The sequence below is a fragment of the Engystomops pustulosus genome, chromosome 6 (genome assembly GCF_040894005.1).
Source record: "Engystomops pustulosus chromosome 6, aEngPut4.maternal, whole genome shotgun sequence".
NCBI classification, from domain to species: domain Eukaryota; kingdom Metazoa; phylum Chordata; class Amphibia; order Anura; family Leptodactylidae; genus Engystomops; species Engystomops pustulosus.
In genome coordinates this window covers 143376935-143404658 of record NC_092416.1, presented here as the reverse complement: position 1 = coordinate 143404658, position 27724 = coordinate 143376935, and the positions used below count along the sequence as shown (strand labels likewise).

The 27724-nt window shown below is 40.9% G+C and overlaps 1 protein-coding gene across 1 annotated transcript in view; it reads right to left on the bottom strand.

The window, feature by feature from the left end:
• Positions 1–27259, bottom strand: part of STAC2 (SH3 and cysteine rich domain 2) — a 43913-nt gene extending 16654 nt beyond the window's left edge. Inside the window, exons 1-4 of the mRNA XM_072111523.1 lie at positions 26348–27259; positions 5643–5946; positions 2619–2716; positions 1447–1528 (exon numbers count right to left, since the gene is read on the bottom strand). Coding sequence (XP_071967624.1) covers positions 1447–1528; positions 2619–2716; positions 5643–5946; positions 26348–26440 — 577 coding nt within the window. The 5' untranslated portion in view covers positions 26441–27259. The remainder of the gene's footprint in view (positions 1–1446; positions 1529–2618; positions 2717–5642; positions 5947–26347) is intronic.
• Between the last annotated feature and the right edge of the window lie 465 nt (positions 27260–27724).

The following is a 27724-nucleotide window of genomic DNA, read 5'->3' as shown; positions in this document are numbered from 1 at the left end:
TAAATTTGGTATCACCGCGATCGCACCGAACCAAAGAATAAAGTAGGCATGTTATTTGGAGCGAAGAGTGAAAGTCGTAAAAACTGAGCCCACAAGAACGTGACGCACGTGCGGTTTTTTTTCAATTTTTCCACATTTGGAATTTTTTTTCAGCTTCGCAGTACACGGCATGTTAAAATAAATAACATCACGGGAAAGTAAAATTTGTTACGCACAAAATAAGCCCTCACACAGGTCTGTACACGTAAAAATGAAAAAGTTATGGATTTTTGAAGTTGGAGAGCGAGAAATCAGCCGAAAAACCCTGCGTCCTTAAGGGGTTAAGTACTAAATGCAGAGGAGTATGAGAATGTACATGAATGGGGGCTCAAGGTAGTTATAATTTATAGGAATGCGGGCATACGCGTGTCATAGCACATAGGGCTGGAGACAGAGGTTATAATGTATAGGATCGGGAGCTCAGGTGGGTCATAGTTTATTGCAGTGGGGCATAGTGGATACTAGTCTATAGGAATGGGGTTAAACATGTTAGTCTTTAAGAGTGGGGTGTTATCTGTTGGGTTCACAATTGATGAACACTACTAATTGTTCTATTTACTTAATGAATATATGATTATTATATGAGCAAATCATAATAATTGTCAGGAACTTTTAACTTCTAGGCTTAGTGTCTAGGCTAATGTGAGCTGGAAATAAAGATCTGGGTCTACAATAAATATATGCAATAAAATCATTCCCCTCTCCATGCGAAATCCCACTCATTTTTCAAAAGCAATGAGTGCAGCATAAAAACCCATAACAGTTGCTCAAAAGAACCTTATGCAAAAATAAAAAAACACTACTTTTTGATGTAAAAAGAGCATCAAATTTTTTTTCTCAAACCTAGTTGTCCCCTAGAGTTCTCTGTATTTGGGAGATTTATTAATAGTTGATGTTCTCCCGGATTGTCTGGCGGCTACCAGGAGAACACATATCCGGTATACTTCTTTATGATACTTAAGGGTGTTGACAGAACTCTTGAACCTGGCTAGAAGCACAAAATGTAATAATGTCCAGACGTATGTCCCCCTCTGAAAATATCATTCAGAATTCGCAGTTAAAAATACATCCAGTGGTAGCACAAAAACCCAGAATATAGAAACACATGTTCAGTGACCTCCACAATCAATCTCTCAGCATCCATCGCTAGATAGAAAAGCCTCTGGCACTTTCTACAATTTGTCTGGAAGTTTCAACCAAAGTAACCTTTCATGGGCAGGCAGCAATTTTCTGCTTCAGCAAGCACAATTTCACCAGCACTCTATAGTCAAATACCCAGTCACTTCCCACATGCCAGTCAACATTCCAACATGAAATATTAGGGCACAGCATCATTTTCAGGTGGAATTGTTGGTATAGGTTTTCCATTATTTTAACAGCAATGCTATAGATACAAATATGGCTTACCAGGTACTGGGGACTCCTTTGGGCTGGAGAGAGGCTCATGGATAAGAAGCGGAGAACTGAAATTCCGTCTAAAAGATGTTGACTGTAAAAAACATATGTAATATAAGGAAGAAAGCAAAGGACATAAATAGTAGATGGTGACTGTCACTAGATGTAAGGAAGTGGATACAGGCAACAAATAAAGTAGTAATATAGAGAGTAAATGGGTGAGAGGGCCTATCTTTTAGGTTATGTCCAAAATACGGCTGTGAATTTGAGAGCTGCCATATTAGATTAGGGGCAAGTTTTTACAATGGGAAGGTGTTCATGTAGAATATCAAATTGCCACATTCAGATTTGAAATATCTCTTTTGGTTCAAAAGTTATCAACACAGTCATGTCCAGTTTTAAGTGAACTCTGGAAAGAGACGTCCAAAATATATATGAACATTACCCATACCAAAGCCTCCCTATCCCCAGCTACTGCATTGCTAATGATAGATATAGATCAACTTCCAGCAGATAGAAGAACCATAGCTATCCACCTGGCAATGGCAACCAAACTTATTATTATGAGACATTGGAAAGAGGCGCAATGCCCAAAAATAGAAGAGGTATTGAGTCTGGTTAATACAACCTGCAAATTTGAAAAAATTATTTCTTTCCAGAATCACACATTTATGAGAGAATGAGGGAAGTGGTTAACAAGCCGATACTATTCTGAATAAAAGCAGAATTATAGACAAATCAGGTCATAGTTCTGGTTAACTGTTCTGGTTAATAGTTTTTCTGTGGTTAATTGTATTCTCTTGTATTTTCACTTTGAAAATTTAATAAAATTAAAATAAAAAAAAAAATAAAAAAAAGTTATCAACACAGAAATTCTCCTCTTGAAAGTTCCCAGTTATTGTTGCAACTTTTCTTGTTGATAGCTTTTGAACAACAAGATCTTTAATGTGCTACTTGACCACATTCCATTGGAAAATCTTGTCCAATATGGTGGCCATATTGCATACATAGCCTTAAAGCCAGACCAGCACCCATTACTTTTTGGGCTATTGACATATATCATTTTCCCTTTCTTTTCTGAAATAAGAGGGCATCCTAAGACTTTTGTCCCACCTGTTATATAGATATTTCTCTACAAATAGAAAATATATGCATATAAGTAAAGATAGAGTCTAGCAACTTACTGTCTTCCCTAGACACTGCTGATGGGACACTTCCTCAGAACACCACAGATGGACCCCAATCTTACACATCTTGCAGCGCAGCCCCTGCTTTGAGTTTCCTATACATGGTAGAGATGAACAAAAACCATCTAAATCATAGATACATAACTTTTTATAGATACTAAAATCAGAAGTACATGGAAACCACTCATCGGGCAACATAAATTTGCGGTGGCCCTATATATGATTTGCGAAATATGATATACATATACTGTATATGTCTAAATTAATTACATGACCTATAATTCACATACAGTATATTTACCATGCCATGATTACCGTATTTTCCGGGCCATTAGGCGCACCTGAATATAAGGCGCAACAGTCCGATGCGCCTTATATATGTAATAATTCCATATATAAGGCGCATCGGACTATAAGGCGCAGGGTTGGGGGCGTGGCGGAGGTCCGGGGGCGGAGCGGAGACCCGACGGGACGCGACGCCGAGAAGAGACGCGGCGACGCGGCGAAGGTGAGTGGGGAAGGTGAGGGGGAGGTGGAGGATGGCAGCGGACCCTACTTACATAGGTCCCCGCTACCGGAGACAGCAGATCTCCAGCAGGAACTGCAGACCACGCGGCAGAAGTTGTTCGTGCCGCGTGGTCTGCAGTTCCCGCTGGAGATCTGCTGTCTCCGGTAGCGGGGACCTATGTAAGTAGGGTCCGCTGCCCTCATATAGGGCGCACCGGACTATAAGGCGCACTTTGGATTTCCAAGGAAATCCAAGGCTTTTAAGTGCGCCTTATAGTCCGGAAAATACGGTAAGCTCTTTTGAGTGAAACACGTGGGTTTTTCTGTCCTGATGATGCCATGTATTCCAACGCACCTTCCCATGTTATATGTTTTTATTGGACATATATATATATATATATATATGTATATATACACACACACTTCTTAGGAAATTATTATATCACCAAGTGTAAGTGTAACTCAGATTTTACTGCCAACATTAACACAAAAAAATGTTAATAATAATAGATGAATTTCACTTGTTTAAGTGAATTACTAAAGAAAGTTTTTGCTGATATTCTAATTCATTGAGAAGCACGTGTATGTGTGTGTGTGTGTGTGTGTGTATATATATATATTTTTTTATTCTGCACAAGCATATCATATTCCTTATAATCATAAACACCAAAGGCTCTCCAGACATGGAGAAAAAAAACTAGTGCCAATAAACTTCTCTGCTGGAATATCTTCGCAAAGCACAACTAGACTGAGACAAGAGCCCTGACATCCACTTTGCTAGATCTGCTGTGAAGCCTCTCTATGTCTGCGGCTTCAGATCTCGGAGCAGAATGCATTGTTCAAGGGCTGTTCAATATGAAGCAATTCACAAGTTGCTACTTCAGGCTTTGTTTTGGGAGAGGCTTGTAAATTGGAAAACTTTGAAGGCAGGCTTCAATTACAGAGGCAATGGCATAGTGTGGAGTCTCCAGACATGTGCCCTCACTGCCCAGCTAACTGGGTGCACCTCCGCAGGTCAGAAGCAGCTCCAATTATTTCTAGCTGCCATTGTCACCTCAGTAAACATGATCTAAACCAAGACTATAATTTAGTTTTTTCTCCTCTTGTCCTGACCCTTTTTGCTCCTGGCATTTCTCACTGCCTGGCGACATCTAGAATATACAGCATATCCCCTGTGACAGCTTGTCACTAACACGTCAGATGTGCCATTTGGTGAAACTGAGTACATTTCCCATATGTGGAATCACAGGAGAATGTATAGTTACATGTGAAGTCTATTAATGAACTTCTGTAGAGGGTAAGACGCTGTCCTGGGTCTGATTCCATTGTTTTCTCCTTTGCTAACATGCATTAGAGATGTCTGGTTGTCACTCATCATCTCCATTATACTCAATACGCACATTAGGCCAAATAAAGGGGGAGGAGTGCATTAATGAAATTCAGATTAACCTCCCGTGTATTTCGCATGCTGCGTCTCTTGCATACATTTCTTTCTGGATGTGTTCGCCCACGAACACTAGTTTATGTACGGTTAGAATCTGTGAGTTGAGAACGCTTTTTCTTTGCACTGTGTCTTGTAAAATCTATAAAGACTGTAAGATAGAAAAAATGCTGTACAGACATCAGAGCAGCAAGGAATGCTGGGAGATTTATGCTCTGAAATATGCAAGTTTTTCATGCAGAGTGTAAAGCCAACAATGGATCAGGATCAGTAGAATATGTAGATAGAAGTATTGGTAATGCTGAATACAGTGTGCTATGGCTGGATTAAGGTAGGTGGAGGTGCTCCTGGAGCCCTTCCTATAATCCGGCCCTGGATACATACTATACTTCCCTGAACCTCCAATAAAACTTGTAAAACCATGAAAAATCTAGACAAATTCACTGTATGTGGAAAACTTTATAAATGATAAATCAGCATATGAGATGGTTTATATGTGTTATCAAGATGTAGCCACAAATAACTTTAGCATAATGTAGAACAATGGAATTTGGCTAGAGGACACTTGTATATCAATGGGTCCTGGCATATGTCAGACATGTCCTTTAACAGGCATTCCATTTTTTTGGTTTTTTTTAGTTCGCATTCCTTTTCAAGAAGCAATATCTTCCTTGAAGACAAGTGGTGGTGAAGTGTTGAGCAATCAAGAATACTGCGATTCTTGAAGTATTGGCTTCTCAAGTAGGAGTTGTTTTTTTATTACATTATTCGGAATAATCTCTTTTTTTGGGGTTGTGAAGCAGCTATTCTTGGCGCTCAAGACTCTAATGACTAATATGTCATCAATTATATACGTGATTGTGAGGACTATGTGTATGGAGATCATATTCCACAAAAAGGAAATCTAGGTCCAGGCCTACATTATAATCTCTCCTGATGAGGATATCCTTCCACCCCAGAAATGTGATTCAGAGTCTAAGTAGGAAAAAAAATCACAGACTACTTATTCTAAAATGGCAGCAGATTTTCAGATCATTGATGTACGGACAATAAGATTTTAAGAAGTAGCTTACCAACAATAATCTGGTGGCACAGATGACAGGGACACTGCTTCTTAAAGACATGGTCGTGAAAACTGTGTGTACGGACCGGCTGCAAAAGGGATAGTGGCTTGTGATGTTGATGAGGGGACTGGTCAGCCTGTGGTGGAGGATCTGTTGGCAGAGGTGGAGGAGAAGGAGGCGGTGGTGGCACCGGTGGACTGAGGAGAACATCTGACGGAATCTTCATTTCACTGTTAGGCTTCTGAAAAAAGTTCTCAACGCTCTTACTTCGAAGGATAGTCTTTAAAGAGATAGAGCGACGAAATCTCTGGAGCTGAGACAGAAATTAAGAATTCTTATGAGATGGGAAATACAAGGGAACATAATTAGCACAAGCAAATACAATTTCCCTCTGAATAGTCAAGGCTGGTTTTATGAGACAATGTCACATTGGCTTTTTTGCCTCTCAGGGGGGGTCACAGAGCACTCAGGACAAGCTAATGTTCAGATGAAATGTGACAGGCCCTGCAGAATGGTGGCAGGGTATAGAGTGGGTAAGGGCAGCATGACCATTGCGAAGAACATATCAATGACAGTAGCATTGCATGTCGGGAAACAACAGAATAAACTGGACAATGGAAGAATAGCAGTACATAAGACAAATAACAAAATGTATTAGTTGAGGAAAGTAGAGAGTCTATGGTTGAGACCGGCAGAAACTATATTTACCGATTTTTTTAGGTAGTCATCAGATTCACAGGCACAACTTGAAGCTTCTTGAGTTCAAGGTAGATCTTTAACAAAATCCCTATCTACTATCTGCCATTTATAACACTGCTGCCTCCTAATATGGCAGAGTCTTTGACCAGACAGCAGGATTTTGTTTTCTCACTAACTTGTCATAGTATTGACTGGACATGGTCACCACCATTCTCCATTGTCTCAGGTTTGAACCGAATCGGCAATTACCAATGAAATGCATTTCGGGTCACCAGGTTTTACCATTCCAGGTGCCCAACATCAGACTCATTTCTGTAGGATGATGAGCCCAGTGCTACATTACTCTGAGGTCTTCTGTTCCATTTTTAGATATAAAGTGTGTATTAGCCCCCTTGCATATAGTCATCATCAGGACAGAGCTAAATGGAGCAATTTCAAACATGTGACTCCACACAATGGTGTCTGCTTAGAGCTAGATCATACTGGACTTCATAAAATGTGCATTATTGCTATACATATATATCTGCCCACTCCAATGGCTAACTGTACAAGGATACACATGCACACCAACACCAAAATGTGTCTATATAATGATTACATTGGTGCATCTTGGGTAAAATATATTCATTTAGGCAGAAATATTAGAGTAATTTTAAGTTCTTTAATTTAATGCCACAAACTATGTCAATCGGATATTATATTATAACTGTATATCATACTATATATCATCCAAGTCCAAAACTGGAGTATCTATCTATTGATTGTATGTGGTTGCACAAATTTGTTGTATTTCTTGTTTTTTGGCACGTCAGTCATCATGCATAAAGAACTGGTTGTACTGCTGACCACCACCTCTTGGGCCAAGTTTAATTTGGATGAGTCTTGCTGTGTTTTACAAAAGGAGCTGAATTCCACAAGACAAAAAAAGAAAGTAGACAGAATTAGAGGCTTAAGTGCTCACTCATTAGGAAGCTTCATGGCTTGACATGTCTGCTGATATGAGACCCCGCTGTCTGCCTATGTTGCAGCTATTCTGTTCGTTAAACAGGAGCCATTGTTAAAAAGAATAGCCCCTTATCAAGACCACTCCAACCCAACCGCCAATGGTTTTTGGCTCTGTGGATGTTGGGTTTATGCCAAGTGTGACCTCAGGCTGAGCAGTCATTTATCTTAGGATGGAGGAAGGATAGTGCTACAGCGCAGGCACAGGATACAGGGTCGGAGATTTAAGCAACTGGGTCTTGTGAAAACAAAAATATATATTGAACATTCTTTAAAGGAAACCTACCACAACATATCTAACTATAAAGGTAGATCAGGTGGTAGGTGCCTCTATTGTACTTGAGGATAGCCCTTTTAAGGGCTAATCCTCATGTCCCTTGTATCATTTTATAACTTTTATTGCCCTAAAATGCTAATTTTCTAAAGCGGCTACTGGGGAGTGGAGTAGCTAGAGCTGAGGCTACACAGTGCGGCTACTCCACACCCCAGTAGCCTCTTTGATCCTCCTACCAGATATCTGTGGCGCGCAGCTACGAGAAACTGTGCGCCCTCGTCCGCGAAGTCTGAGTTCTGCGCATGCGCAGTAGCTACGGCTTTGAAGCAGTAATATGTAGATCCGTGGTGTTAGGTTTCCTTTAAATGGACATAGAAGGATTATAGTGGATAGAGAAAAGGCACCTATTATCTATTCATGGATGTGGAGAAGGATTGCGGACAGGCAAAAGATAGTAGTTTTCTTCTAAATCTCCTTCTATTGCTGAACTGAATGAAAATTTCAGATCCACAAGGTGAATGGGCAACCATCATACTTTATCATATTTCCATATTATGCAAGGATTCCCTTCCTGTGCAATGTGTTCAGTCTGTGGGATTGGACCGGCATATGGGTCTGTTTCCATGGGCTGAACATATTCTTCTGCAACTAGTCTTAGAAGAAGGCCGCGGTCACCCGTACCGCTAGGCGTCCGTTCATAACGCGACGCTAGCGCACATGGGGAGGTCCTTGGCACATGCGTTCCTCTGGAAACGCATGTGTGTTCGGGCCAAGGACCCCCCCCTGTGCGCTAGTGTCGCGTTATGAACGGACGCCTAGCAGTACGTGTGACCGTGGCCGAAGGGTCCATGCGGTGTCCATGGGGTGTGTTTTGGATTGCAAATTTCACCTTAATGGCAATAAACAGCAATACCAGATACAACCTTTAAACCAGAGTGGCGCTGTTTCTAAATAGAATATAAAACTGACAATGTTAATAAACCTTTTTAACTACTGTATTGGTGAACTCTGTGCTTGGTTGTTTTATGGAATATTAAGACTTTGTGTAATTGCTGCAGTTTTTAGGAGGGGGGGGGGAGTACAATAGAATGTAATAGTGAAGATGAAGGAATGTCACCTACAGATTTCTGATTACACTGTCTGTGTATATACGGGAAGGCGGCATCTGACCTACAGCAAAATTTACATTAGATGTAAATAAATATTCATTTGTGGCACAGAGTGGGTGAAGGGTGAAGTATGAACAAGTGCATACATTTCTCCTTGCGAGTGCCTTATTACCTTCCTTCTCTATAGGGGGCTTGTGGGTATGACAGAGCGTGGGCTCTGCCTGTGTAATTACATGTCACACTGGGTGCTAATTAGCATGTTTGCAGTGGTCTTCATGTGCAACGTGCAATTATTGTGACATGTCCCTGCAGAGTATTGCTCAGCTCTGACTCAAAATTGCACAGGTGCTGAGGTAAGTCATGCCTCGCAACCAAAGGGGTTTTTTCCATTTTATAGAGTATTTATAACACCTCCTACCCTACTGCTTTATGCTGTTTGCAGTACATTACAGCTGTCCAGCACAGGAAATTATTACTAGCAGGCTTAAGAAGTAGTTGGCACTCGTTCACACATGCAGAACGTCTGCAGATTTACGGTTTCAGCAATGCATGTGCATTACAGTAGCACTAAAGCAAATAGGATTTTACAGTTACAACTTTTGATCCCAATAGACAGAAACTGAAGGCATCATCAAAGGGGATGGTTATTTGAGGGTAAAAAATTCAGCAGTTTTCGTTGCACTTTTTCGTGCAGGTTCTCGAGCCTTTGCTTGTGTCTATGTTATTGGCCAATTGATGGTTTTAATAAATTACTCTCTGCCTGAATATTGGATTACTCCAACAAAACCAAAAAAGGCATCAGAAATACATCTTTTACTGCTGAATTTTTTTTAAGTTGCCTGAAATCTTACGTTTGCAGGTAAAAGATATCCACTGCGGTAGCGCATTCTCACTGTTATCAAATGGTATGTACCCATTGATTGAAAAAACAAAAAATAAATAAATATTTGATAACCGTGAGTATGCGCAACCGCAGTGGATATCTTTTGCTTGCAAGTAAATGAAACTCCTTGATGTAAATGACACATGGACGTTTAATTCCGGAAACCTTATTCCCACTACCAGTCGCTCCTCCTCTAGACAACAAAGAATCTACCTACATGCCTGTTTCTTCCTTACGAAGGTGAGCAATTTACCTCTTCTATTTAGCTCCTTGCCATTTATCTACACTTGAGTCTCTTGTGCTTTTGTGTTCCCTCACGTTCCTCTCAAAGGTGTGGAGAAAATCTTAAGTGTTTCTGCATTGAGAAAAACTATATCAAATTGTCGGTTTTGCCTCTGGTTTGTAAGGAACGTGAACATGCTCGGCTCGTGAAAATTGACCCATGTGCAGGTCCGATCCCATAGACTGAGCACAGTACAGTGGATGCGAGTCCTAGCATTATAGTGAACTAAGATGCAAGGAATCCCTGTCTGGCAGCCGAAAAGCAGCACTGTGTAATAGTTGTCGGCACTGCACTGTAATTGTTACAGTGTCTGCGGAGCTGTTTGGCCAGCAGAAGGGATTCCGTACATTATATTTCACTATGATGCAAGGACTCTCAACTGTAACAGCACTGTTGTTGCACTTCTTGAATCATATATCATACTTCATACTTGCTCAATCTGTGGGACATGACCTAAACACGGATCTGTTTCCACAAGCCGAGTAGGTGTGTTTACAGCCAACTAAGGCCAGATGCACTGGACGCCGCACTAAATGAAATACTTTTTAATGGATTAGTGGTCAGGAGCATTATTTTAACAGACTATAACATTAGTCTCATGAGCATAAGCATATGAAAGAAAATATGAAGAAAACTGAAGTACTCACCCATTAAAAGTCTATAATATTTTTTCAAATGCCATTCATAGAAAAAGGCAGCTAATTAGGTGAGTAGGAGCAGCGGGAAAGCACCACGACACAGTGCGTGGTGCTCTACCTGATCGGCTACCGATTTCTATGAAGGACTTTGGAATAAAGATTATGGACTTTTAATCGGTGAGTGCTGCAGTTTTATTCATGCTGTATACGCTTATGCTCATGAGATGATTTCTATTTCCATTGCTGCTGAGCAGCACAGTATTAACTTGATGTGTCTGTCTCTAATCCAAGCTGTGAAGGTCTACCAGCGGTTTAAAGGGACGGTGCCCCTATTGTTTGTTTGGTGTCGATATACTATTAATCTGTTAAGAAGTAGGGCATGTCCTAGTCAGAACCAATTTTCACGGACACAATCGATAAATAAACGGATGCCAGTGTGATGCAGAACGGTGGCTTAGTGGTTAGCATTACTGCCTTGCATTGCTGGGGACCTGGGTTCAAGTCCCAGGCTTAACATTTCCTAAAAGTTTGTATTTTCTCTCCATGTTTGCTTGGGTTTCTCCGGTTTCCTCCCACACTCCAAAACATACTGGTAGGTTGATTAGATTGTGAGCCGATTTGGCAAGCCCTGCGTAATCTGTGTGCGCTATGTAGATAAATTAATTATTATGTAAATCAGCTTTGAAAAAAGGGAGGCATTGGTCTGCAAGTAGTTTTACATGGTATACATTTTAATTCTGCACTGAAGATCAAGTCATTTGCAGTTTCTGCTGCAAAAGTTTTCTGCAGTGTCTGAATGAGACCTTAGAAGATCTGCTTTTGCAGTAAAACATTGCAGAACTTGCTGAGAAATTTCAGCAACATTTCAGTCCCAGGCGAATCTATATTTATTAACTGTTTAACTACAATTTCCAGCGTGCCCCCTTGGGAGTTGTTGTCCCATAGCAACTCGGGAATCCTCCTGATGTCTACAGCACTCCTGCCAATTCTGCCCTTCTGTTTAGCCTCCGGAACGGTGCCAAGACTTCTCTGCACTGCCATGGTATTTTTCAGCTATGTACTTCCTAAAAGATAACATTCCATGGCTTCAAATTTATACCAACCTCATCAGGAGCGTTCCCTCCCCCCTCTGTGGCGGACTGCGTTGTCAGCAAACGCACAGCTTCTTAAACGCAGGCAGTCATTTATCACAGGTGACATGACGCCATTCTTAAGCAGTTTTTTTCTTAACCTTAACCTTTCCTTTGCCTTGGCGCTCTGAGATTGGTTTCATCTACAGAATTTTTTCAGTTAACCTTTGAGCTTAAGCAGGCAGGATGAAAAAATATACATTCTTTAGATTTCCAATTCCATTTTAATAAACCGCTTGTTTTGGGTTGAAAAACAACCATATATAACATGCTTCCACAAAAACTACTCCGAAAAAAATGCTGTACATTGAGCAGTCCTAAATGACCTTTTCTATCGGTCTCGTCCTTTGCCAGTAATAATTGTATACCTGATAGACTATCAGTATAACAGTCATAGGGCAAATATTGCCCCAATTCTAGTATCACATAGGAAATAAGGGATGTATAGGCAGAGCCAGGGCCGGATTAAGGGTGGTGGGGGCCCCTGGGCACAAACTGGTGGGGGCCCTTCAAACAATGTTTTTGTTTAGCTGCCAGTCCCCTGTAGAAAATGGCCACAAAATAATAAACTTCATACTTACCCTCACCTTCCCTTCCAGTGATCCCATGATGCTCTTCCTCACTCTTCAGGCAGCCGCCGGCCACTGAAGGCACAGCTGCCATCGCTGGGGGAGATTGCTGATGCACTGTTTTGGCAGCAGCATGTAGTGATCAACTGACTGTTGGAAACTGGTGGAGGCCCCTTAAAAAGTGAAAGTGGTGGGGGCCCCGGGGCTAGAGCCCCAGGAGCCCCTCCTTTAATCCGGCCCTGGGCAGAGCAAACTTTAAATTCTTTGACTCCTATTGCACCATATGACTGTAATGTAATATTATATTTGTATATGTCCCCTATGATTAGTAAAACGCTACAGAATTTGATGGCACTATATAAATATTATTATTATTATAAGTTGATCGGTGAACAAGTAATAATTGGGCATGATGTTGTTTGGATACATCTGGACACTTATAGGATTGAAGCATAGTATGCCAAATATTTAATTATATTTCACAATATTGACAAGTTTGAAGTGGTTTTCCATGAGAACAATTCTAAGGACACATCCACTGGATCAGTCTGTAATAGTTTATTGGTGGAGGTGCAGCACCCGACCTACTGACGGTGCCTGCTTCAGCAGTGCTGAGGTTGTCACACCCGCACCAATAACCCATTAATCATTCCGTGGATAGGTTACCCACAGCAGAATTCTCTGCAGCCAACCCACAGTGACATAAATTAGCCGCATAGTGGATGGGATTTATATAAATCTTGTCTGCTGCGATAAAAACCTGCAGCAGAAACAAAGTTTTGAATCTCTATCATCAGTAAATTACTGATGTGAATTCTGGGGGCAGAATTTAACCTTTGCAGTGTCCTCTGATGTACGGGATCCCTGGAGAATGTCCAATTTGATTGATAACATGGACTTATATATATACGTTCAGCAGTAAAATACACAAACATATGTATACAGGATGTAACAAATAAGGTCTGGTCGGGTGTTGGGATTTTGCCGCACGTGATCGTTTTTTGGCACAGCTGCGCTGGCTTCCATGCGACACAAATTGGGGGACGATCCGACTGATTCAGACTGGGCACAGGATTTAACTTTCAAATTGTGTCGCAAGACAATGCACTTACATGTAGCAGGAATAAGAAGGTGAACTCCGGCAGGCCTGAGCGGGGAAGCGACACATGCAGGATATCGGGCGCGCGATCTTAGTGAATCGCGGCACAGTGCACTGTGAACTCTGCGGGATCGGGTAAGTAAATGTGCCACATTGGATCAAAAAACTAAAAGTATATGTGTAAAAACATTTTTCAAATCTATCCAATGATACCAAACTTGGCCTGCTACTCCCTTCCCCTGGTGGTGGTTTAGGGGGCAACTTTAAAATATTAAATGGGAACCCCCATTTTGTGTTGCAGATTCGGTTTCCCCAGGAAAAATTACATTGATTTGACTGTAATTGGCAAAAATGGAAATGTGTGCAAAAACCTTGAAAAAAGGCATATTTTCATACTCATCAGAGCCAAAATCTGAAAACAGACGTATTCCATATTTTTCCACAAAATTTTCCAATGTTACCAAATTTGCGCACTTTGCGCAAATATCACATGTAGAGAATTTGATATTTGAAAACTTTGTAGGCGACAAGAAAAATCCCTATCTGCCGAGGGATGGAGACTTTACCGTCATTTGAGATAATTTTTAATACTGTGTGTGGCGGAATGTGGGGAACATTTTTATAATACACTAACGAATTCAGCTTAGTTAGTGGGAAAAAAAATAAAGCTACTCTTTCCCATAGAGATCTGTACAGTGTGTGTCTAGGGTGGATGCATCAGCTCACATCTAATCTGGCGGTGAGGATTAACCCTTTAACTTTGAATATATTGCTTATAGCGTACTACAGCCAGCAAGAGAGCAAGGAGGGTTAACACTCACTCACAGCTGTGTGAGGAAGAGAGACGAGAGAGAAAAGTCTCTAGACAGATTTTCCATAACAACACTGAAGTAACATTGTTACTAAGGGGAACATTGTACAAACGAAGTGGAATTTCTTATTGAGGTATATTAGAAAAATTATCACAACACTCCACCCATACAATATAAAAAATCTTCTGAAAAGACAGTCAAGCTTTAAGTTAATCAAGCTCTCCAATGTGTGAGAGGCCAGGTACTCACGTTATACCAGCCCCCAACGAGAACAGAAAACTACTACATCCACGTAGTTGTTCCTGGGTTATGCTGAATGTAGTTTCTACATAAAAAATTTGATACACATGTATAATTTGAGTTTTTGATCCGATATGTATGTTGCAAGACATTCCACCGTCCAGGACTTGGCGTTATACCATGCATATATATCTCTCTCTATATATATATCTATTTATATATCTAAATATTCACATTGATGAAGAAAACAAAAAATGAGAGCAGCATCTTCAAAAATATATAAATTGTGTGCAGAGGCCTTAAACCCGGACATAGTCCAAGTGGGAAAATGGCAGCACTGCAAGTGGTATCCACATTGATAGATATATCATCTGAAGATCCTAAGTGAGTGAGTCAGTTCACCAAACAGTAACTGTACAAACGTAACCTAAGGGAAATGTGTAGATTTTATTCTTAGACATCACAACCAAGGTTATTCTGTATGATCCTGAATTGCTTAGAGGTGGAAGCCATTCTTTCTGCCGAGAGGGGAAAGGAAATTGACAACTGTTCACACATGCTGCACATTTACAACCCTGAGCTATGGTTTTTGTGTTCTGTGCAGAAATTAAAGATCTGGTGGACATTTACCCATTTTTTTATACTCCATTCCCGATAGTATGTGGCTCAAGTGTTACATGACAGCCATTCAAGTACAAGGCTGTCAGTGTAATACAGTACATAGACAGAACTGGTCCACTAGGCACCAATGATACATGGCAATTCTCCACTTTTACTCGGCACAGGGGATCCTGTATAGAAGACCACCCATGACTTCTTCATATGGAAAGGGCTTACTATTGCACATGATAATATTGCAGCTATTTGATGCTATTCAATGCTATAATAATCAATAATTTGATGAATAAACACATATATTTATATTTCACATATGGCATGTATGGTAAATCATATGTACCAGTGCTATATGTTCTCTTTATATTCCCTCTATAAGTCTATGGAGTCTACAAACAGTACAAACACTTATGTATGTGCCTGTTTCTGTTTCTGATCCATATTTGTACACATGACAAAGCCATCCGCAAACCTAAGTATGGGCACAGTAGTGTTAGACTACGTTCACACATCGCATTTACAATGCATTAATAGTTTGTTTACACATTATATGGGTTAACATAAAATTTACTAAATATTTACATAAGCACAACGTAAACACAATGATAACACAATGTAAATACAATATTCATAGATTATAGGCTGTGGGCAGGGCTCTCATTCTTCATGATCTGTAAACACTATATAAATTATCATTATAATAATGTTCATGGGATGTAAATGCAGTGTAAATGCAGCCTCAGGCTTTAACAACAATCATGTTCTCATGATTGTTTGTGGTCTCATTGGCTGGACTCAGTGCTGAATTAAAGGGAGGGCACCCAGGCTGCAAGCCCCAGAGCCCCCACCATTGAGCAGAAGGAGGAGGCCCCCCATCATCCTCCCTGCCTCCAATCCTGCTGCATGATGACCAATAACACAGATACTGCTGAGTGCTATGCAGTACAGGGATTTATACCTGCACAATCCTTTACTCCGGGTAACCTTAGCCACGTGGGCACAGGGGACAGAGTTTCAAGAAACATGGCCGACAAGCAGGACCAGGGCCAGCACTGAGCAAGTGCCGGGGCCAGAGCTGCTGGGGGCCCACATAAGGCTGTATGTAAGGAATCCATGTGGGTGAGAGGGTCTGTATCTAATTAATCCATAGGGGTGAGGGGGGCTTTATATAAAATAACCATGAGGGGGCTGCAAAGTAGTCATATATTCTTTTTAAAAGGAGCCGCAGCTAAGGCGGAGTATACATAGGGGCTGACTTTGTATTTCTGGAGGTCCCCTAATGCATAAGCAGAGTGAAAAGGGAGGAGTCTATTTCTCCATGCACTGCCATAGCTGCATTGGTGCTTATAGTATGTCAGCCGGTGGCTCCAAGTAGAAAATTGGGATGATAACACACCTTAACGGGAACCTGTCACCAGGAGGCCAATTTTTAGCACCTCCCCAGTCCCCATAGAACATACTATATAAACTGCCAAAGAGTTTTTGTATACAAAAATAGGTTTTACAGAAAAAAAGATATGTTATATAGCACCTTTCAATGCCACGTGAGTGGTGACTAGTCCATTCGTCCCCTGGGAGTGGCTATAGAGGAGCAGGTCCCCCCCCCACCCTCAGGAAACCAACCCATGCAGTTGCCCCCCTGCAGACGTCATCAAGCGCTGTTATGCCCACTGTCATCAACTCTCGCTGGCAGTATGTGCGCTTAGACATGTGCAAATGAAGCGGAGCCGGCCACACGGTCAAAGCATTCATCTACCCATGTGCTACTCTACACTTGCTAGGAGTATGGTACAAGTTGATGACAACGGGCGGAACATCGCTTGATGATGTCAGCAGGGGGATACAGCAGGGGCGTTTTTAAATATGTGCAAAGGACACACAGAGGAGCGGTTTCCCAAGGGGGAGGGGATCCGCTCCTCTATAGCCACTCCCAGGGGACGAATGGCCTAGTCACAGGTTACATGGTATTGAGAGGTGCTATATAATATATCCTTTTTTCTGTAAAACCTATTTTTTATACAAAAACTCTTTGGCAGTGTATGTACTATGCACTGTGGGGTCTCCTGGTGACAGGTCCCCTTTAAAGGACATCTACCATCAGGTATACTGATGTTAGACTAGTCCTACTTACAAGCTCCTGATGAATCATTTTTCTCAGAACTTCTTTTTTATAACCTTGTGGCAAAATAAAGTTATAAAATTATGCTAATCAGTCTGTGGCGCCTCTGGCTTATGTTACTGGAGCGCCTCAGCTTTTAATTTATTCACTCCCCCATAATTCTTCCAGGGACCAATGCGGGACTGAAATAGTAATGGGGAAGCGAATAAGTTGTAAGCCGAGGCGCTCAGGTGATGTAAGCCGGAGCAGCCCCAGACCGATTCACACAATTTTTATAACTATATCACTGAAATTGCATTGTGTAGGATTATAATAAAAGAATGGTTCTGCCAGAGCAGGAAAGATCAGGAAAGCAGATGATGATGATGGAGCCCTCCAGACCAAAACAAGGCTATCTTTAGAGAGTCATCCACCAGGCAGACAATAGTGCCCCGCTGATACTACCACTGGGCAGATAGTGGGGCCTGCACTGCTTCTGTAACTGCTATTACAGTTAGTCATCCACATTCCTGCTGGCAGATGACAGGGCACAGATGTTATCTCCAATATTATACCCTCCTTTGTCAGACATTTCTGCTCCACTGAGCTCTTGGGTTCTTTGAAAAAAATTAGCTAAAGGCAATGTGTAACTGTCCCTTTCTTCATCAGTAGACATCAGTGATTTATCCCACAAATTTATACATATCTATGGTGAAGAACTGCCAGGAGTCTGCAACTAGTCCACAGAGAATATGTTTCATGTTGAAGATGTTCCCTACAAATTTATGTGATGGAAGGAAATAACATGTATCTTTTACTTTACCAAAAATATATGTTAATTGATGGTCAGTGTATAATTCCAGAGTGTGGGTGGGAACTCTCTAACCAGACACTTCATGATCCTTCTAGTGTTGTGAGATGCTGTGTGCTGATAATGTGCTTAGATTATTATGGTCCAGGTTTAGATACACTTTCATTTAGCTACTGAACATTCACTAGTATTGGACACATAGAAAGAGGGATGAGACAGATAAGAGATGAGAGATGATGAGATATATGAGATGGATATAACACACAATGGCATTCTCTGACATAGCCATAAAATACACTGTCAGCTCTGCTGTGCCCCCTCCCCTGGATAAAGCTCTTATCTGCCTGTAGCTTGTAGAGTTAGTCTCCTCACACTGTTGTTTGCTGGCAGGAAGTCTCTCTGTGTGAGCTTGTCTTGTAATACAAGGGAGGGAGGGGCAGAAGGCACTGCAGTGTCAGACAGGAGAACAATCTGCCCTGCCCGACCCTAGACTTCTGATTTACGGTCGGATCCCGAGGCAACTTAAATTGTGTACACCAGGACTGATAGAGACAGGCTGGAATTATATCTGTGAAATGCTGTATTTTTGTTAATAACAATGAATTATAGAATGTGTTACTTTGTTATCCTGAGTATATTTAAGAAACTTGTCTTCATGGGAATACCTCTTTAAGCAGTGAAGCAACACCGCTGATCTGCCTCCTCTTCTCCCAAACATTTCCCTCCTATTCTTTTTTTCACCACTCCAATAAGTCTCCCTAACAATCGAAGGCAAGTTCTTCCTTCTCCTTGGATAAACCTATTCACCATTTATGTGTCTCTGCTATTATATAACAGTAAATGGGTTGCGTTGCTCTAACAAGAGCCACTATCTCTTCTCTTTCATTATTAAAACCTTGACATTTTTTACAACTTTTCATGTTGTATTTCATAATAATTTTGCATTATTACATTGCTCACTTCCCAAGGTAGGGGTTTGAATGGCAAAATGATGTACGTCAGATTTCACATGTGACTGTGAATTTCTGCAGTCTAATTCCAGTAGATGGTGGTGTAGAAAATAGACTGACATCTCAAGACTTCATGTAGTGTTTGATATATATTGCCTTAAATTATGCCAACACATCCTTCAGCAAATCTGACATTTAACATTTCTCATAAGTTAAATTTCCCACCTCTAGGGTAAAATGGGAAGAACTTCCTGGTTGGGCATGGCTTCAACAGTGGAGGCGCCAATGGTCAGACTCCAAGGGATCAAGTTATGGGAGAGAGGCTTATGTTTACTTTGATCGATGATACCTTCTTTCTTTCCATTGCTCTGCACACTCCTCTGCATTGTAAGTTCTACTCCTAACTTTAAATTAACTACAGTTACAGTATCACCAAGTGCAACTCACCTCTGAGAGGAGATGGCACGCCTTAGCTGCTGGCTTTTATAGCAGCTGCTATGCCTATAAGCCTGATCGCATGTAATCATATTTAGATATAATCTACATAAGTTTAAAAAAAACATTACATTTCAATATTTGCCTTCCTACAGTTCAAGCCCAGAGCTACATTCACAATTCTTCTACCAAACACCTCTGGGACCTCACAGAACTAACGTAGCCATTAAATACTTTCAGCAGGATTATAAAAACATTACAACTTCTTCCAGGATGAGCTTCATTCAGGTCCATTGAAGGGGTTGTCCTAAATATAAATGTTATCCCCCTATCCTCATCAGTCAGACCCCCATCTATCATAAGAATAATTTAATAGACAGACAATGAAAGGGGTTGTCCCAAATCTAAATAATATCCCTATGGCTAGCATTCTAACCCATGCCGGTCACTAGAGTCATGGTTCTATTAATGGTGTACCATCAGGGGTGAACCTGAACTTTCTGATGCCTGAGGCGAGCTACAGAATGGCGCTCCCTCGAGTCTACCCCATTCAGTAGTTATACATAGTGTACATTTTTTTAGTAGATGGGTTCTTTATGCAGTGTCCCCCACCCATGCAGACATGTGGGCTGAAGAAACGCTATTTCTAAGAGTCAAGTTCTGCTTTGTAGAAGGTGACTGGTACCCTGATGATGCCCCATCTTGCTGCAGATGGTGCTGCCTGAGACAAGAGGCTCAACTGGACACATGGCTGTTGCACCCCTGTGTATTATTGATGGAGTGGCCTTTTAAAGTGTTGTCCCAAAAGTTGTCCCCTTGCCTAAGCAGTCAGACCCCCACAGATCACAATCCACTGATGGATTTATATTGATGGGTTGAGCCAAGTTAAAATGTCATACCCTATCCTCAGCAGTCAGACCCCCACTATCACAAGAATCATTGATGGATTAAAGGAAAAATAATATCCCCACCTCCTTAGACCGGTTGATGGAGTAGCAGTAGAAAAACACACACTTCTAAAATATTTCTCTCTTTATGGCTCTCTGTAACACTCCAATAGAGAATAAATGGCGTGGCAGGACGCATGCTCAACCTGACACTCCACCATGGGAGAACAGGACCCTCATCTCATAATCAACGTAGGTTCCGGCTGTCAGACCCCTACCTTTGTAGAATGTTAACGCCCCCCATCTTTCGAATGGGCGTTAAACTTTTAATTCGGGACAACCCAATCAAAGTTAATGTAGCTAAGCTGCAATGTCAAATGCAACGGGGCTCATTTACTAAGGGACCGCAGACCGCGATTCCGTCGGGTTTCCCGAATATTTCCATTTTGCGCCAAATTGCTCCAGGTTTTTGGCACACGCAATCGGATTGTGGTGTATTGGCGCTGGCTTGCATGCGACAGAAATCGGGGGGGGTGCCGTCGGACAACCCAATGGATTCGGACAAACTGCGGAATTAAAAAAAAACGGATTGTGTTGCAAGATGCACCAGGAAGAAGAAGGTGAACTCTGGCGGATCTCAGCACAGAAGCGACACATGCAGGAAATTGGACGCACGACCTTAGTGAATCGCAGCAGACCCGAATCCTCGTCGGACAACGCAACGCGGCATGGCGACCGGATAAGTAAATCTGCCCCAACCTGTTGACAGGTGTAGCACTGTTTACAGAGAAACATTATTCTCATCCTATATCATATCATTACAGATTTGAGTGGTACATTTCGCTAGAGGGCTAAGTAAAAGTATATTGCAGGATACAATTCCACTGATAATTCTGTTGCACCTCCCACACACAATTATGTGAAAGCATTAAAATGCTCATATTCATCAGCGTAAAAATAGCTTGTCTGCATGGACTAGAGTCATGGTCAAATGTATTCTGACTGTTCTGATTACGCCAAATTTATTGTGTCACTGTGCTTTTTGATATGTATAATTTAAGTGATATTAGTCACTTTTGGACTATTTACGGTTATCTATACACAAAGACGATGACGTCAGCTCAGCTTAGTCATTGGTGTTTGCTTAAAGATGGCAATAAAACAGCACCGGCTATGTATCGTATCACTGGAGAGAATGTCAACACACATACAAATGATCTAATACAGTTGTTGAGGCGATCAAAAGGGACTATTCCTGCAGTTATTTGTTTTGTCCTACTTTACATCCAGCCAGTGGCATTGTACACACAGAGGGGATGGGAAGGGAGTGGGGAAACGTTATTGAAAGTGAATGGTAGGAAATAGGGGACATAACTTGAATTAACCCTAATATAAACCCCCAAACTATCACTCATCACTCTGAGGCTCCGTACACCCTAGGGTTCCAGGATTAGTTGTTCAGAGGCAGGGTCCAATAGTTTGCCAGTATTACTGAGTGTACAGGGTGAATCAAAAGTCTCAGAAAACCATTATTTCCAAAAGTAAAGGGAAAATGGTATATCTCAATAACCCCAACAAGCAACAGATAAGTTGGTCTATTTTTAAAGGGCATCTACCACCAGGATAAAGGACTGTATGCTCCATAGGTGTTAAAGGAACCTGGAGCCCCTCAGGCTCATTTACATACAGTCTTTCATCCTGGTGGTAGATGTCCTTTAAGACTTTTTTTGGCTGCCTTCTTGAAAGCCACCATGTTGGACCAAAGGCAAGTTTTTCCGATGGAAATTTATTTACGTAGCATACCAAAAAACACAGAACACTGCAACAATAACAGGGAAAGTTCCCTGCGATGCACAGCTATTTTATTCATTGTCCATGGTAATGAAGACAGAGATGAAGGCTCTGGATCGATATGAACCCACATAAGAATGTTTGGAGAATGTTATTGTTTTTTTTAAGATGGCAGCCATTTTCATGGACAAAGGCTAAAATATTGCCCTAATCACACATTACTTGGTGGGGTATTCAGTTATGTAATATTCCCTTTCGTTTCTAAAATAAAAGGGGGTCCTGAGACTTTTGACTCACCCTGTATAATACTGCAGTACAAAAGTAAAAATAATCACATGTTCAAGTGGCACTAATTAAAACTGTAAAAAAAAAAAGATTTTGTTTAAAGGAAATCAATAAAAAAAACAAAAAAGGCTGCAAATATTCACCTCCTTTCACCTTCACCCTGAACATCTATAAACTTTTAATTAGCGGAATGGAGCATGCTCCAGCGCTCCAGGCTGCTATTTAAGCACGCCCTCACCACCTCCCTCTCCCATGCTGGGAACATGGGAGAGCAAGGTGACGTAATGCGTGGCAGGGGCGTGCATAATTAGCAGTCAAGAGTGCCAGACATCTCATCCCGGAGCTCCAGGCTGCTAATTATAAATTTATTTCCTAGGTGATCCCAGCGTGTCAAGACTAGCGATGGACAGCGCCGGGATCAAGGTGGAGGTCAAGAGGAGTGGAAGTGAGTACTTGCAGACTTTTTTTTGTTATTGATTGATTCCCTTTAAAGAAGTAATAAAAACCAAGGAAAAATATCAATACATTGTATTCATATATCAATACATTATTGTAAAAGAAAATATTTCCATGTTTTTACTGATTTCTGTTCAATTAAGCTCTAAGAAAAGTTTAACAACAAACGTACCCCAAAATGGTGCCGTTTCAAATTTCAAATAAACCTACAATAAAAGTTTGGGGGATATAATAATTAGGAGCAAAATGAAGGACATACTTATCCAGTGTACACTATACTATACGTGACTGTGATAATTTTATGGGCACAGTATGGAGATGTGGATAGCAAACTAAAGCAATATATCACAGTTGGGAGGAGTCAATATAAAAATCTGTGCATCATTGGCCTTACTAGTAGGGTACCAATCCAATTTAACTCGCGTCATAAAAAGTTATAACATGGCATGCAGAATTTAACTTATCAATACAAAATTTTACTATGGAACTTTGTTTTATTATTCCTGGTCTAAGATATCATGTACTATGTACTGCAACATTATTGTGAATTTTTTAGCCATTTGAAATGTGCTGCTGAAAGTGTCATGTTGTAGTAGGACCTCCATTCTAAGTTTTCATATGAAGCCCCTTGTTTAGGAGTTACGCCCCTATCGTACATGATGGAGCAGAATCATTACAAAACTTTAAGCTTTTAAAACCCTTTTATAGTATAAAGGGGCGTTATAAAGGCTACACACTATTGTGAGCGCCAAATTGAAAGATAGTTGTATCATCTTCAGAGGATCTGTACAGAATTGGTCGTTGTTTATGTTTTTACACGTCATATTTATTTGGAATTTTATTCGGTATCTGTATGGTGGTATTATTCAGTCATTATGTGATAATAATGATGGTTATGGTATGGCAATATTATTTGGTTCTTGCAAAGGTGCATTACTGATAATATTATTCTTTGTAATAATGTATTACTACATTTATTTGCTGATTAAATCTTTTGGAATTTTTAATAACAGAAATAGTGCAAATATCCATATTTTAATTGTAATAAACACCATAGGGAAGATTTATCATATGATGGAAGCCAGGGGGCGTAACTAAAAGAGGGAGGGCCCTCTAGAAGACTTCTGAATGGGGCCCCCTTACCCTTTGTGTATGTGTATATAATTGTATACTCACACATGAGTTACAATCACACACAGTATATGCACACCATATATATATACATACAGTATAAACACATATACATACAGTACACACAGTACCAAATACACCCAAGCATCAGATACACAAACATACAGCACATACACATCACATATGCACACACATATAGAACATATAGACCTCACATATAGACACAAATACAGAACATATACACATTACATAAGCACACACATACAAAAAAAATACACACATACATACAATACCATATACAAACATACAGCATATACACACATACAGTATATAAACATCAAACACATATACAGCATATACACACACAATACACCAGATGCTGTGGCCCCCGGACACTGCGACCCCTGTAGTTACCCCCCTGATGGACCGCCCCACTGGCACTTCCAGATACATCAAGAGGCTTAGGTCTTCTGATGTTTCAGGCAGTTTTCTGGCATAGAAGCCCTTATAAATGACCCCCATGTCCCTCCTGTAACAAAAGGAATGACCTATTGTAGAGATTTTCTGGGTCGGAGGGTTACGTCAAATTTAAGTAATCTTGTAATCAGATCTTGTAGGTGCATAATCTTAAGGGTTTGGATACTTTCAATCAACAAAATTAAATTACTACAATTTAGAAAACTGTTCCAGTCACTGCTTGGAGAAAGTGGTCCATAAATATTGCCTACTCTTCAGGCACTTACTCTTCAGCTTTTTTAGAACTTGTATTCATTAAATTGTATATAAATGTTCAAAAACACTGTGGGTTAAAAAAAGATAATCTGGCTTTGGGTCTAATTATTGTAACAATGAGATCTTGAACAGAAGACTTAAAGGAAATCTACCACTTGGATGCAGGGCTTCTAAACCAAGCACACTTACATGATGGCATGGGCCTCCTAGAACATGATCCATTCTTCTTTTTGCTTCTAATAGCTTAGTTTTTGAGAAAAACATTTTTTTAAATTATGAAAATGAGCCTCAGGGGCTCTTGTTTTCATCACAGGAGCCCCTTCAGGCTCCGTCATTAAATTATTCACGCCTTCATGGTGTTTCCATTGAGAGAGAGGAGAAAGGGCAGAAACACCCAATGGAGGTGTGAATAATTAGCAAGCAATGAAGCCAAAAGGAGCAATGAAGCTCCTTTGACAAAACAGAAAACAGACATTTAAAAAAAACATTTTTCACAAAAACTGAGCTATAAGAAGTAAAAAAAAACAGATCCTGTGTTAGGATGTACATGCTAGAATGTAAGTGTGCTTGGTTTAGAAGCAATGCATCCATGGGTCATCCTTGTGGTGACTGGTAACGCAGGTGTCTGTATTGATGGAGGGATACCAAGATAAATTTTGGCACAATTGGGGCTGATTAAATCCAAACTAATGAACATGCAAGGCATGCTCCAGATGTTGGAAAGGGTTAACTTTCCATTAAAATATTTTTGCACAATATTCTTCCGGGATTGGGTGATTGGAAAGAAGCTGAATATATATATATAATGGTGTAATAATCCTGTAACTAAAAGTATGTTGAGAAAATTGTTGATGTACTTCATTTGTATCCATTCCCTGAAAGCTTGCACCAAATATAATTTTTCTGGTTAGCCAATAAAGGTATCATTCCTTAAGCACTTTTGTAGTTTTTACACAAAAGTATTTACATCAGATTTTTGTAACTAGAAGTGTCAAGTCTCCAATGTTAAAAAGCTTAGTAAATGCAGATGGTGATGACAGATAATAATACACTGAGAGTAACAAAGACAGGCAGGTATGATTATGGTACGCATAAGGTTAAGTCAGCAACATTGCGTCATTTGGCAGAGGGGCCGTAATGAACGCAATATTCCAATCAGGTGGTAAGTGATGTGTCAGAACGCTGCCGATACAGACGTACATGATGAAAATTACAGACAAGGCAACTTTGCCCACAATGGAGGCATACATAACTGGATTACGATGCGAGACATAATTAGATATTCATGCGAGAAGCAGCCACTGTACAAACTGTAATTTACTACATCAGAGATGATGTGAAATGCATGTAGTCGGCAAACGGATAAAGTAGGTCAAGAAGCTGCCTAAGTAGCTCTCCTGGAGACGTTAAAGTAACCATGAGACACAGAGACTAAAGTGATCCAGGTCTATCACTATGTGATGGTATGAGTGAGATTAGAATGATTCCAAGCAAGCCAGAAGGCAGATACATTTGAGATCAGAGATTAGATGAATACTTGTGCTAATAATGCATAAGTGGGATTTATGGAAGCTGCCCTGGTAATCCTTCCTGAGAGCCCATTTCAGAATAACATCTTTACATTGATTGACTGCAATATGGGTTTGATTCTTCCCTCTGTGGCACAGTGGAAAACAATAGCACTCAATACATTTTATTATATGAGCAAGCACTAAGAAAGTTGTAGAATGGGATGTAGGAGTGCTTTTGAATGGTTGGTGAATGAACGGATCTTTTCAAGGATACCTTGCTCTCCGGCAGTCCACACCCTCCGCTGGTGCTGGTCACCGGTGGCCTTGGCTCTGAATTCTGGGGGTCGATTTCTGTTATTTCTGTCATGTTGTCAAGAGAGGTTCCCACAGTACTTTGTGATGAAATGATTCAGCCTGAGTTGGATCTGTGTTATAGATGGTTGTAGAAGTGATGTTGTAGGAGATATCACCTGCTGAGATATGCAGTATGGAGCGGTCTTCTCTCTTGGCTGGTCATAGACTTCTCCTCATATTGGGTCTGCTTGTCACTTCTGCTCTTGTAGTTGTCCCTCAGATCAAGACATGTACCTGCTGCCTGTATTCTCTTGGGCTCTTTCGCCAATCTCAGATATTCAAGTCCCAGGGGTTTTTGTGGCTTAGTAGATCCAGACCACACTCGTATGGTGTCTCTGCTGTTCTTCTTGTTGCATGGATCGGGGACACTAAATTGCAGCACCAACTTGATGGACAGCAGTCTCCTGGAATAGTCTGGAGGTGTCTACACGGTGGCTGGGGAAATCTGCAGTCCCTGTATTCTAATCCCTGGCAGTCTCCTCTTCTACTCTTTCTTCTTCCTCCACTGCAATCTCTCTTTCTCCCTCCCTTCCCTGCTCTGCCCCCCTCTCTGCTGCAGACTCTATATCTCCTCTCTTCTCAGTGCTGCAGTCTGTCTATCCCATGCTCTGCTGCAGAGCACTCCTCTTTCTATTCTCTGTCTCTTTTAATGCAGGGATGAAAATCTTTTTTCCTGGTGCACTATTGCAATTTCTTCCTTTTGGTTGTCACTCTGTTATCCAGTTACCCCGATCTCCCTGGTCTCTGCTGCCTCACTCCGCTTGGCTGTCTGTTTCTATATTTCTATCTCTCCTAGTCTCATTGTCTTTCCACTCCCCATGCCCCTAGCGCTTGTCGTTCCTTTAGCACCACCCATGGCACCCTCCTCTGCCTTTCATATGTTAATTCTTCACCGCACCCTTCATTCTGATTGGATCCAAATTGAGGGCAGGGTGTTGTGCCAGTGCAATAAATGTTCCAGGAGGAACCATCAGAGGAGGCAACTTGACTTTGACTCAAAGTACCACATAAATATTGTAGTAATGTCCAGGCAGATATAGAGTGACTTTACCCAACAAATCATCCTGTGACGTTACTTGCAGCTTCATGTGTCATAGTTATAAGACGTCTCTGACTTCCAGGAACTGTCCTGAATTTATCCTTTAACTGGTCCCAGTCATTCAGTTCTATCAGCATCTGCTAATAGTCCATTGCCTATAAGACTCCATTGAGCATCTTTTCTTGGAAGATGATGCAATGTGATTGTAAATGATTTTACAGTAAGAAGTTAGACTGGTGATGCCTGGCATCTGCTGAT